Below are 13,223 nucleotides of genomic sequence, written 5' to 3'. Positions count from 1 at the left end.
ACTATTTAAAATAAAGCAAAATTCAGATTTTTTATTAAAAATTGTATTTTTTATTCAAGAAAAAATTTTCTTTGATTTTTTTCATTCCTACAGGACGTTAAATAATTTTACTGGAGCATTTTTTTCTATCAAGGGAATTTCATATTATTTCTTTATTAACTCGGTATCATGCCGCTTAGACGGTTTGGGCATGTCGAGCGGATGAACCAAGAAAGTAGTGTAAGGAGAACATACGACTTGGAAGTTACTCGAGTCGGGTCGGGTCAAAAGTCAGAATACCGCAAGAGTATGTGAGATGAATTATGAATGTGAATAAAGCAAAGAGTGTATGCGAGACAGAGTATTGTAACGGTGTATTCTCTCTGCCTACTCCTGCCAGGAAACGCAGTGATGGCTAGTTAATTATTTCAAGACATTAATTAATACATAATAAATAAAGCTAACTAATGTCTGAAACTTACATAGTACGGGACCTCGACGGCAGTCCTCATAGGAGTCCTGTGATATACTATGTTGGAGTCTGGTGGGTGCAGAGGACACAGGTTTCCCCGAGTCCAACCGAACCTTGTTTTTTGGCACGGGAAAATTTTTTCTGGCAACTCTATACAATCTGTAGAGGAAACAATTTTTTTTACAGATGTGTATATTAATATTGTGCCTCTTGTGTCATTACTTCAGTCAAGTAAATTAAAAACGCATTATTTAAAAAAATTAAGAATGTCATGTTTTACACTTGCGCTAAAGGAAAAACATAAAATTATTTTTGCTGATGTGTGGTTTAGTAGGAGGTCTCAAAATAATAAATTGACGTGTCCTACTTAAAGTTGAGAGTAACTCTATTATTTAGTCTGAAAATCTATTAATTTAAAGAAGACAACCTTGAAAAACAAAAAAATGTCACAGTTTTGTCATAAATCATCCTATTGCATAGTTTGAAATTTGAGAAAATACAATACTAATTGTTAAATTTCAAACTACGTATTAGGTGTATTTACGACAAAACTGTAAGATTTTTTTTTATTTCTCTACTGTAAACTAACAGATTTTCAGATATTACAACATAGTTTTAGAATATTTGTGGTCAGGTTTAACAAAACTCACATTCTGCGGCCTTGGAGCCAATCGGTAGCTGAGTGACAAGTCCCTTCGGCAGCGGCGGACAGGCAGCCTCCGCGCAGCACACCAACTCCGACTCAACATCAGTCAAGTCACATTTCTGTAGCAAAGGAAGGTCATGTTAGGGGCGCAAAGTCAAATATGTTGATATTGTCAGAGACACGTAAAGGGAGGAACAGTACCTGTGGAAAAATGCCTTTACTGGCGGCCTCCTTTGCTGTCTGGCAGTTGGCGAATGGTCTGCACACTCCCGCAGTCCCCGTGTTCTTCATAGTGCAGTTCATCCCTTCAAACAAACAGATACACCAGGGTTACACAACACAACAGGTGAAGGTGAATAAAGTGTATGAAATGAAAGTGAGGTACCTTCTGCAGGGCTAGTTGTGTTTGTCTGGCATCTGGCTTCTAGTCCCGTCTCTTGCCCCGGTACCCAGGGACAGCATACTATCAACTTGTTCTCCGGGGAGGTGCACATCTGAAAACAAATCACATTGTACTTTAGTAGTTGTATTTGCTTGGCATCTGGCTTCCAGTCTTGTCTCTTGTATTTCCCTTACTGTCAAGGTGAGAAATCTCTATTAGATATATCTGTTCTTCTAAACTACGCAACGGATTTTGATATGGTTTTCACTATCATTCAGAGAATTTCGTCCGAAAGGTTTATACGTATAATAAATGCAAATATAGAAACTAGAGAAAAGTCTCCGAGCAACGCAATGTCAGCAAGTATTATCTAAACGGTGTTAGAAAGAGAAAACACCAAACTTTATATTCAAATATAGAAGATAGCCACAGAAGAATTAAAATGTGCACCTTTATTATATAATAAACATAAAACTGAGAGTGAGCAGCCGTTTATGGAGGATATTTGGACATTTCCCGTCTTCAGAGGGCCATCAGAGGGGACTCCATCCAGGCAACCATTGCAGTGATGATTTTGTTACTTGATTGGTGTAGTCTGCGCCATAAGCTTCCCATGTGATGGCGGAGAAGCGCTCTGAAAGAGTGTACTCGTCCCTATAGGAACATTTCCGTGGCGCTGCAGTATCTCGGTAGGCGGAATAGTTTGCGATATTCATTATTGTAAGCGACTTTTAGCTTATGCCATTGGGATGAAGTGTAATCCACCCACAGTTCTGACGTGTACAGCGAAGTGCAAAATGCCTTGAAAAGTATCTTTTTCACATTTGTACTGCAAAAATGAAAACGCCTTGACAGCAAACCTGCTCTAACGGATATCGCTCTGTATGAAATGTTCTGAACGCAATTTAATTTTTTTATTTATTAAAATTCATTAACTTTTTATATGAAATGACAAAAAAGTGAGGTGACAGTAACGTTTGTAAATTTATTTTTTCTAATAAAATGCGTGTTTTTATAATTTATTTCGTGAACAGCAATTTTAGTTAGAAAAAACGTAAGGTGAGCCATTTTTAAAACTTATTTTATGTTTGCATTAACAAATTTTATATTTCATAAAAAATATAATTATTAGTAATAACTAGAGATGGAAAATTTCGTTTTAACTAAAAAAGCGAAAAAATATTTATGTTTCGAAAATAGGACATTTATAAGTTATCTTTGCGTTTCAAGGCATTTGAAAGTGTTTCCAGTGATTTCTATTTCGCGAATTAACGCGAAAAACGTGATTTTGGCCGTATTTCAGCTAAATTATTATATTTAGCGAAATAGGCGCGAATTTTCCGAAAATACCGGATATTAAAATAATATGTGAGAATTTCAAAAAATCAAAATTTACATTACGATTTTTTGTAATTTTGTTACTATTTTATGTGTAAATATTTAATATTTTTGTACTGTAGGCTAAAATAGCTTTTTGACATTACACAAATTGTGCGAAATAAATGACGCCTATTGATGTTAATCGCAATCTGCATTTGTTGTGTTTGTGTTGGACCCGTACTTAGAGTTTCCTTCCTTATTCATTTAATATTAAAATTAATTATTTATCATTTTTCACGTGGAAATACTTGCAAATGAAGGTTAAACATATATTTTACCAAAAATACTGATAAAATATGCGCAAAAAACATTCAGGAAATACATTTTTTTCTATTTTGCTACAAAACGCTAAATTATGCCTCAAAATGCTATAAAACGCTAAATTTCCAATTGTTAATGCTAAAAAATCTGAAAATTAATGCTAAATTTTGCCATCTCTAGTAATAACATCATTTTTTTCTCATAAAAAAATAGATAGTGTATTTCATCACTTTTCAAAAACAGTTTGGAAAAACTATTTGGATTTTATTGCAATTACTCTGACCTTCTGACAAATATGCCAGAGGCCTTAGGAGTTTTAATAAATCAAAACCAAAATTTCCTAATCATAACATTTGTAAGTAGTTACTTAGATAAGTACCTACTTAATTATAAATCATTATTTTATGAACATTTTTTTTTGGAATTTCAAATAAGAATTATATTGCAATGGCTCCTTACTGATAAAAGTGTTTATAATTTTACGCAACTAATAAACAACCGTTTACCATACATAAATTGGTGTTTATCGGTTATGTAAAATTTAAAACAGATTTATTAGTAAGGGGTCTAAAGTCCCAGTTGGCATATAGGTGATAGTATTACATTGGAGTTAGGAGCTGAGACTTGGTATAAGCTTCTAATTGTTTGTTCATTACAAAGTTAGGGTCCACTTTAAAGTTAGGCGGGATATTTGTAATGATTTGTCCTTTATTACAGGTATGGAGAACTTTCACCTCTGTCTTTGTCAAACGAGTGTTTGTTGTCTAGTAGGTGTGACGCAACATTGGACAGTTCACCTTTATCATCACACAATAATTGGTGACGTATTCTCGTAAGCAGCTTTTGGACGCTCTACCAGTTTGCCCGATGTAATGTGACGAACAATTAGAACGGTTAACTTGATAAAAGCCAGAGTTTTACAGTTTTTTCTCTCTTGTCTTATTTTTAATAAAGATTTTACTCAAATAATTACAATAATTGATTGCTTTTATACATTTATCATTATTGGTTAGTCCAATTTAAGGAATTTTATTCCAGAGTTTTGTGAGGTTTTTCTTTAATTTGTATTCATCACTCCTTGTGAGATTATTGCTAATGTAAGTTTAAAAAAATATTTATCTTTAATAACTGTCAATAGTTTTGCTACTATATTCATTGTTCTGTGTTGTGGTTTTTAGAAAATTTATTTAATTATTATTTTTTTAATGATAAACTAATTTTTATAAGACGAGATTTTATGCATAGCATAAAGGATAACAAATAATTTTGAGCAATCATTAGTCGCCTGAAATATCAATACAAATTGAAAATATCTCCCGAGTAAAAATAAATGCCGCCAACGGGAATTGAACCCGTACCTTTACTAATGTTTATAAGACAAGGTTTTATGCATAGCATTAATTTTGATCTTGTACTGTTGTGTTTTTGATTGTAAAATAACTACATAAGAATACCAAACCTATAATAATAACTTTGATGGATAATTTTATTTACGGATTAAGTTGACAAGCATAGAGGGACTATTCAAGACTATCCATGTGACCTCACCTGTGCTGCTTTTCCTTGAATGGCCGCTTCCAAGACCACGGGGCACTTGAAGAAATGTGTGCAGACGCCAGGCTGAACGGTTTCAGCCACGACACACAGGTCTCCTGCAACATTATATCAGAACCAAGTGAGAACAAGTGACAGAAAAGAGAAGAACCCGCGACCTCTGGATTCGTAGTTGAGGACATTACCCCTCATTAATAATTAGTTCACGATTACAGGTGGTTTTTTATTTGGCCATCTCATTGCGAATAATTCTTTCTTTTACATTAACTCCACACAGGACAATTTCACAAAATAATTTCCCTGGGGGAATATGTCATCTTTGAATAAATGAACCTGGGTCTTGAAGAAAACTTTGTTGTAGGAAATCATTCACAGCTGAGCGGTTAAACTCAGCAACGAGTCGTAAAAACTACCTGTTTTCATATGACAAATGTTGGAAGCGCGGTTGGTGCGCTAGTTATTCGGAGCATCTTCCATTGAAATACCGGTAGAACAAGGATAGAATTCTCACTTAACGCCTGTGGTCTAAAAATCGCAATCCGTTTATTAAGATAGGAGAATCTGTCAAACGAAACCGCACTTTTTGCGCAAAGACAAGGTTTATTTTAGCATTTTGGGGCTCCAGACCAGAGGTGGATCCCATTTGTCTTTTCCTCAAGTTCCTAAGAATAGTAAATGAAGGGTTCGAGCGCAAATAATGCTCATTTATATTTTTAAAAAATGATTACTAGCTGTACCCCGCCACGCGTTGCTGTGGCTCAGCCTGTCTGTGCAGATAGAGAAACCTGTCACAGGAGACATCTTTATAATATAGACATATTAATATATTAATAGATATATTACATATAGATTCCGTCCACGGTAAAATAACATATTATAAACTATCTGTCTATCTTTGTAGGAAATATAGTGTCAAACCAAACTTGTCTTATAGGCATTATATGAATTAGTTAGGCATTAATCTAAATAGTACAGAACTAGCGCAGACCCGTGAACAATCATAGGATAGTCTGAATTCTTAACAAATCAGTTCCAATTTTGAAAATATGTTAATAATAATATGTAATTTACAAACTAACATAAAGCGTATTTTCATAAAATAATTAAATACACTTTTGGAAAGTTATGCTTTTAAATATTAAAACAAATTATTTGTTTGCGCCCGTACATACGCAATATGAATAAATTGTTTTCTCAATTCTTTCAAGAGAGGCATACAAATACAATATTGGATGGAATTATCGATACAATATTGTATTTGAATGAATTTCTTGAAAGAATTGGGTTTTGAGTGAATTTAAATACAATAATTAAATGAACGCACATCTATGGATACGTATATTATAACGTACGTTGCATTTCACCTTAATGCAAGATTTTTGGAAACCGTCAATTTCACGGGTTCAACTATTAAGATTAAAAAATACAGAATAAAACAAATGTTTTTTTTACTCTAATAACATTATTTAGTGTGTCAGGTATAATGATATTCATGAATGTACACGGTGTCCGGAAACTCGTAGAACAACCGGTAAATCTAGATAGCATGTGGAGTCACTACATGTTATTGTGGAATATCTTTTTTTATTTGAGCTTTCTTTACGAGTCTTTGAGTGTCTTTGATTTGAATTTGTCTGGCAGGTACATTCATATAAATTAATTCCAATAATTCAGGGCAGTCAATTAGAGATTTGATAATTTTGAATAAAAATAATATATCAGTTAAAAATCTTCTATCTGATAGTTTGAGAAGTTTGGTTTCGGTACGTAAGTTATTATAATTTATAAATTCGATGGAAATATTCATTTTAAAATTGACGTACTGAAGGAATTTCTTGTGTACCTTTTCCAAGGCTTGAGAATGGACTTTGTAAAACGGTGACCATACTGTTGAATTATATTCTAATTTACTTGGTACTAATGAGCAATATAGATGTTTTAAAATTAATACATTTTTAAACTTTGCCCCCATTCTCAAAATAAAAGCGAGCATTATCTTTGCATCGTTTGTAGTTTCATCGATGTGTAAGTTAAACAGACTAATGCTACAACTTAAAGATACTTTTGCTGATAATACAGTAAATATTTAACATGTAAATCACTTTTCGACCTGCTCTGGGAATAATTCTTTTATGAAAAATTTCCACCAATTTTCCAAATTAAAATTTTTCGATATACCAATTTTCCCGAAAGAATTTTTTGCACAAAAAATTAAAAATTTCAACACGTAAAATTTCCAAACTTCACATAATATCAAAAAATAAACATTTTTATAAAGATTTCCCCACAAAATTTTTGATTGGGAATTTTTGATTTTTCCAAGATTTTTTCCGTAAGAATAACAAATTTCACAACATGGAAAATTGAAATTGAAAAAAGATAAAAACATTTTTTTTAAATTACCGAAAAATTTTCCGATTTTCTTGGAAGCATAAATATTTTATAAATTTTTATTTCTAACATCAAAAAGTGACTTATCACATAGGTACCAAATAAAAACCATTTGTGAATGCCTACGTAATATATGTACGTGTTATTTGGTTCATTTTAAATCCACTGGACGGATAAATACTAACATATAAGTTTTGGAGTTTCAATTAACTAAGAAATTTACTACCAAAAGACTTGAGAAATCGAAGAATTACGCCGAAATTGTTTATTTTGAAATAAAATCCATAACCATAATTTGCTAGACTTGTCAACTCAAGTCAGGGCATTGAAGTTTTTGGTATAAATCTTAGGACGGATTGTTTCATGGAATTTGAACGATTCAAATTTCAAAGTCGTTTTTCAAGTTCTTTGAATGTTCTGTTATTATTCTGGTTTTGTGTAACAATAATGATATTATAACAGAACTTGAAAATAAACATTTAAATTTGATGACTTGCAGCAAAGTCACCGGGAAAATAAACATGACAGGAAAATAGTCATATGTTGGGTTCATAAGTTAGTTTTTTCAGAACAATTATTATTTTTAATTTTGGAAAACGTTATGTTTAGTTTTCTTTTTGATTTTGTTATTCGAAGTTTGGAAATTTTTCATCTTGGAATACTTTTTTTTCTGTTGGGAAATTTTTGATTCTGGATCCTTTATTTTGCTGAAAAAATTTCCTCGGGAAGAATTTGTCAGAAAAAAGGTGGGGAATTTTTTTTTAAAAATAATTATTATAGTTTATGTATGAAGTTTGAAAAAAAAATAATTAAAAGATCAATTATTCTTCTAAGAAATTCTGAAAATTTGATTTTGGTAAATTCTCATAAATATATTTATCTTTTGATATTATGTGTAAAAATTTTCCATGTTGGGAAATTGTTATTTTTCGGAAAAAAAAATCCCGGAAAATTGTAAAATCGAAAATTGGTGGGGAAATCTTTATCAAAATATTTATTTATTTGATATTATGTGAAGCATAGAAATTTTTTATTTTTTGTGAAAAAAATTATTTTGGAAAAATTGGTAATCGAAAAATTTTGATTTTGAAAATTAGTCGAAATTTTTTCATAAAGAATCATTCCCCCGAGCAGGTCAAAATGTGATTTTCATGTTAAATATTAACTGTATTATTAGCACAAGTAGCTTTAAGTTGTGGCATTACTAAATAACTAACTGAGTTCAAATTTCCGAAATAATCAATACTTTGTGGTTCAAAAATCACTGATTACAAAAATGAGTCCAACGGACCACAACAAATGTATTATTTGGGAAAAAATTGAAGATTTTCAAATGAAAACTTAAACTTGGTTAGTTATTTAGTAAGTCACTTAAACTAATAATACAAAAAATATTTAACATGAAAAAACGCGCTAATACATTCGGTAGAATGACCCAAAATAATTTATCATTTTATATTATAATATTTGGCTAATTTACATAACGTCATTTTCGTGAAAAATTACCTCAAGGGCGCTGTACTAATTTATTTATTGAATAATTAGTGTTTTGTTAAAAAATTATTTTCACACGGATATGAGGTTCTCTTGGTAATACATTTGTATGTATTAATATTAAGAAAAGATGACGGTCATTTAATATGTCAATTTGTGACAGAAAAAGGAGACCTGGTTATTCATATTAGAGGTAATCTTATTTGGTTGGTCAGAGGGAGAAAACATATATCGGGAAAGCAGAATCTCGCTGGCAACAGTTTGTAACATTTAGGATTTAGCAGATATCAATGCATGGATTTTGTATAGAGACCAGTGGCGCACCACAAAAATATACATATATAGAAGAGTTTCCAAGAAGACAAAGAGAAGCATTGTGTAATGGTATGTAATTACTTCAACTGGTGACTGTACTGGTACATACTGCCTCAAGCACTCTACATTATAAGAGTTAATGAGTAAATCGTGACAAACCTTCCAATATTAAGGACTGCACCTCGCGGCAGGAACAGTACAGAAACGGACTACGCCTCGCGAGGATCACAGAAGTGTGTTAAATATTTAAGTGTATCACAAGTCATTAGATTGCACCTCACGAAGGAAAAACAATAGGAAACGGACAGCTTCTTGATAGGATTAAAATAATTCATTGGTGCTAATATTTTTCACCGGTCGTTTTAGATGAAAAAATTGAGATGGTTATTCAAAATCAAATTATTTATGAAAAACTTTGCGCAAAGTGGTACAGTAGAACCCCGTGAATTCAAACCTCGATAATTCTAATAATTTTTTTTTTTTTTTTAAAAGAAAGACAAACATTCCCGGGTTACGAATAACCTGACAATATTTGAAAATCTCCTACTACCACCACAGTAAGCTGAAAATGTTGCTTGTGTTGTGATGGAGGACTTAGCCAGTCGAGGAATTGAACACACTACGCCTGGGTGGGACCCAAGCGCGATGTCAACTCGGCCACCGACCGGTCTAAAAAACGCGTAATTCGAAATTTTCGCCAAAAAAATTTCCGCAGAAATTGTTTTTCGTACAAAATGGTTTTTTATTTCGAAATTCGATAATTCGTAATTCGAAATTTATTTTTGTCCGCGCACGAAAATTTGTTGGTGTAATTCGAAAAAAAATTATTTTAGCGAAAATAAATCATAATATTTCGTAAATCTGAATCTATAAGTCAGCCGTGGCGGTAAAACGCCGAACAATGTATTTTTACATCGGCCTAATTAGTATTATTATTTTGTAAATCTGAATCGATTTACACTGGAATGCCGAGTTTGAACGCCCGAGAAAATACGTTTTATGAAATGTATCGTATTTTTACGAATTTATTTCGAATATCTGAATTTTAAAGGGCCCGCCGCGACGGAAATCGGACGCGAAATTTCAATTTACGCGGAAACGTATCGTATTTTTACTAACTTTACTTCGAATATCCGAGTTAAAAAATACGGCACGACGGAAATCTGCCGAAAAAATTCGATTCACGCCGAAATAATATGACATATTTTTACGAATTTACTTCAAATATCTGAACTTAAAAGGCCGGCCGCGACGAAAAACTGCCGATAAAATTAGATTTACGCGGAAATATATCATATTTTTACGAATTTACATTAAATATCTGGATTTTAAGGGTCGGCTGCGACGGAAATCGGCCGCGCATTCTTGGTTTATACGGAAATATATCGTATTTTTGCGAATTTATTTCGAATATCTGAATTTAAAGGGCCGGCCGCGAAAATAAAGAAATAATTGGTATAAATACGAATTTACTCCTAAAATACCACCCGGATTTGAAGAGGCGGCCGAGAAAATCGATTTTCGGCGTATTTTTTTTTTCATAAAATTTCGAATTTCGTGGGAATTCGTTAATTAGAAATTTTATTTTTGATGTCGCGTGGATTTCGAATAAACGAGGTTCTACTGTATAACTATTTATGTTTTTTTGTATTTTATTCGGAAATTTCATTGGTTCATGCAACCATGTATTATGTCTTTATTTTGATAAAATATGTGTTCGTTTTTTCCCTAATAAACTAAAATCAAAATGTCGACATTTTTCGAGAAAACTGAAAAACGATGATTACAATAATATGTTATCAGTTGGGACTATTGTGCGGTATTCAAAAAATAACGAAATATTTAGGTCACTAATTAAGTAACCAATTTAATTTGAAATTGGTTTTCACTCACACCTACAGAGAATTTAAAAATTTTAAACAATAATTATGCATCGCATATTTCTGTAAACTTGGCCGCAACAAGATAAAATCCTGTGTGCGTGATTGTAGGAAAATGAACACAAAAATTGATTTACATTTTTCAATTGACTGTTGAATTAGGAAGTGACCATTGCAGACAACTCCACAAAATAACAAAGTTTCAGTCACCTATCATCCAATACTTCTTACATAATATTATAAATCCTACCAGATTGGATTTACGTAACAATATGTGTGAAGTAAAAAAGTAAATTGAGTTAAAAACATACACGAAAAAACTTTTTTTAATTTAAAACGTATTGATTAAAAAATATACTAAAGACTTTTTATTTAACAAACAGCATTAAATTTGTCGAAATGACAGATTTCAGTAAGAAAAATTAAAATTCAATAAATGTCGGTAAATCTATTGTTTAGTGTTGTAAGTAAATACTTACAACACTAAACATACACTTCAACAAATGTGTCGAATTGATTTTTTTGTAAAAAATGTATTAATAAACGTCTTTTTAAAAACTATTGACTTGAAATACAATTAATCAGTCTAATTTATTAAACTGCATTTGAATGTTGGTACTAGGTACCCATAAATAGAAAACACATTATATTCTATTTATTGTTATCAAGTTTAATATTCAGAACTCTATTTTAATTTGAAGTTTTTCTTTAATCTACTCAATAAACAATAGTATTATTTAATCCATTTAGAAAAATGCTTATTTATAAATGTTCTGTGTAATTATTAATCAGCGTGACAGATGTTTCGCCTTTCAAAGTCATTATCAATCAGTTTGAATATATAAAAGAAAAACTAGAAAAAAACAATTATTCAGAATTCAAATTGAAAATTTAAAGTGGGTATGTTTATAAAGTATGAAAATATTATTATAATTCTTACCTTGCCGCTGTCCCGAAACTAAAGATGTAATTACTAACACAGTGAACGCGATTTCTGATAAGAAACTCATTTTGAAAAATACTTTGAAGTGAAGTTATTTTTAAAACCGTACTCTATAATGTACCGCACTCTACGATGTTACATCTACAATGAATGGAAACAGCCAAGCAGTCATATTTATAAAGTTTTTTATCTGTACACTCAGAGTATGATAGAGACAACGAATTATTCTTATCGTAACGCCAGTTATTTTTTCGCAAACAGAAAGCAATTTGAAATTATTTAAGGAATTAATTTCCCTGTCTTCTTTGAGTATGCTGTCTAGAGGGACTTTTTAAGGATAAAAAAATGTTTGTGGTATATGCGAGATCTGTCAACGATGATCGTTCTTGTTGGAAAATATAAACGAAAGGAAAAGTAATGAATTCAAAACAGAATTTTTAAAACACGAAGAGACAATATAATAAATTGATTCCACATATATTTTATAACAGCATAACGGAATTAATAATATTAGTATTCGAATACGGACGGAAGGCAACAACGTTACAAATGTTAAACTTAATGAAGCCGAATAAAGCTTATTATAGCAAATGAAATAGTTCACCAAAGCAAAAGAATGCCATTTGGAAAACCTTTACAGTTTTAATTACTCAATTCCAGTTTGAGGACATAATCTATTGCATAGGTATAAATAATCAATTCATTTATACGCAGTGGAAAGTTTAAAAACACATGGAAAATGTCAATGGTGTTCAATAATATTTGATTAATAAATAATGACTTGAAGAGTTGTGAGTCAGGTTTTACGACATTTGTAAAGACTTTATCGGAACCAATGGGAAGAAATGTATATAAATAAGACTTGTAAAAAAGAGCATTATGGCTAAAACAGAATGTAAAGGAAAATAGGGACATATGCAATAAAGCACCTATTACAGGTATACATTTGAAAGTGGCGTCCATACACAACCAAATAGATAATATTTATATTCTAGAGGCGGGCTTCTGTTAGGTGGGAATTTGTTTCAACCACCCGACTGTGTTACGCTTTACTGTAAAATAATAGATAGTTAATTATTATTGAAAAATAGTCATGCAACTAACTTAATATACCAACTTAAATGTACTGCCACAAGAAATAAATAGAAACTTATTATACTATATTTATCTAATTATCTAATCTTAAGCCGGAATGGCAAATCTTTTAAGATGTCAAACTTTAAAGAATTGCTGTCATTCATGTTAGAAAACAAAGGTTCTGCTTACTTTACACTTTATGGATCTGGTGTTTTATAGCCATTAGCACTAATGGAAAATAATAGATTTTAGTTAGGTAAATTATCAGTCGGTATCCAAAGGCACACAAACTAACCCAAATAATACACACTGAAAGTGTTAATACGATTTTATAATTTAGTTTATACATTGTCTCATCCAATATACTGCGTCTTCTGTTATCTCCACTTTTGACATGACCTGAATCGAGTAACTACATATTTGATTGTGTCATTTATTACTGTTTCTTC

The 13,223-nt window shown here is 31.5% G+C and overlaps 1 protein-coding gene across 1 annotated transcript in view; it reads right to left on the bottom strand.

Moving 5' to 3' along the window:
* The window catches only part of LOC149414110 (serine protease Hayan-like), a 40,243-nt gene extending 28,409 nt beyond the window's left edge, over positions 1-11,834 (bottom strand). The window contains exons 1-6 of the mRNA XM_089643706.1: positions 11,695-11,834; positions 4,669-4,772; positions 1,483-1,591; positions 1,299-1,402; positions 1,102-1,216; positions 462-610 (exon numbers count right to left, since the gene is read on the bottom strand). Of these exons, the coding sequence (XP_089499832.1) occupies positions 462-610; positions 1,102-1,216; positions 1,299-1,402; positions 1,483-1,591; positions 4,669-4,772; positions 11,695-11,764 (651 nt within the window). The 5' untranslated portion in view covers positions 11,765-11,834. The remainder of the gene's footprint in view (positions 1-461; positions 611-1,101; positions 1,217-1,298; positions 1,403-1,482; positions 1,592-4,668; positions 4,773-11,694) is intronic.
* Between the last annotated feature and the right edge of the window lie 1,389 nt (positions 11,835-13,223).

Source organism: Hesperophylax consimilis, chromosome 20 (assembly GCF_061612785.1).
Source record: "Hesperophylax consimilis isolate HC1 chromosome 20, BYU_Hcon_1.0, whole genome shotgun sequence".
In the NCBI taxonomy this organism is placed as follows: domain Eukaryota; kingdom Metazoa; phylum Arthropoda; class Insecta; order Trichoptera; family Limnephilidae; genus Hesperophylax; species Hesperophylax consimilis.
The sequence above is the reverse complement of the archived record's forward strand: the minus strand, read 5'-3'. Positions and strand labels throughout refer to the sequence as shown.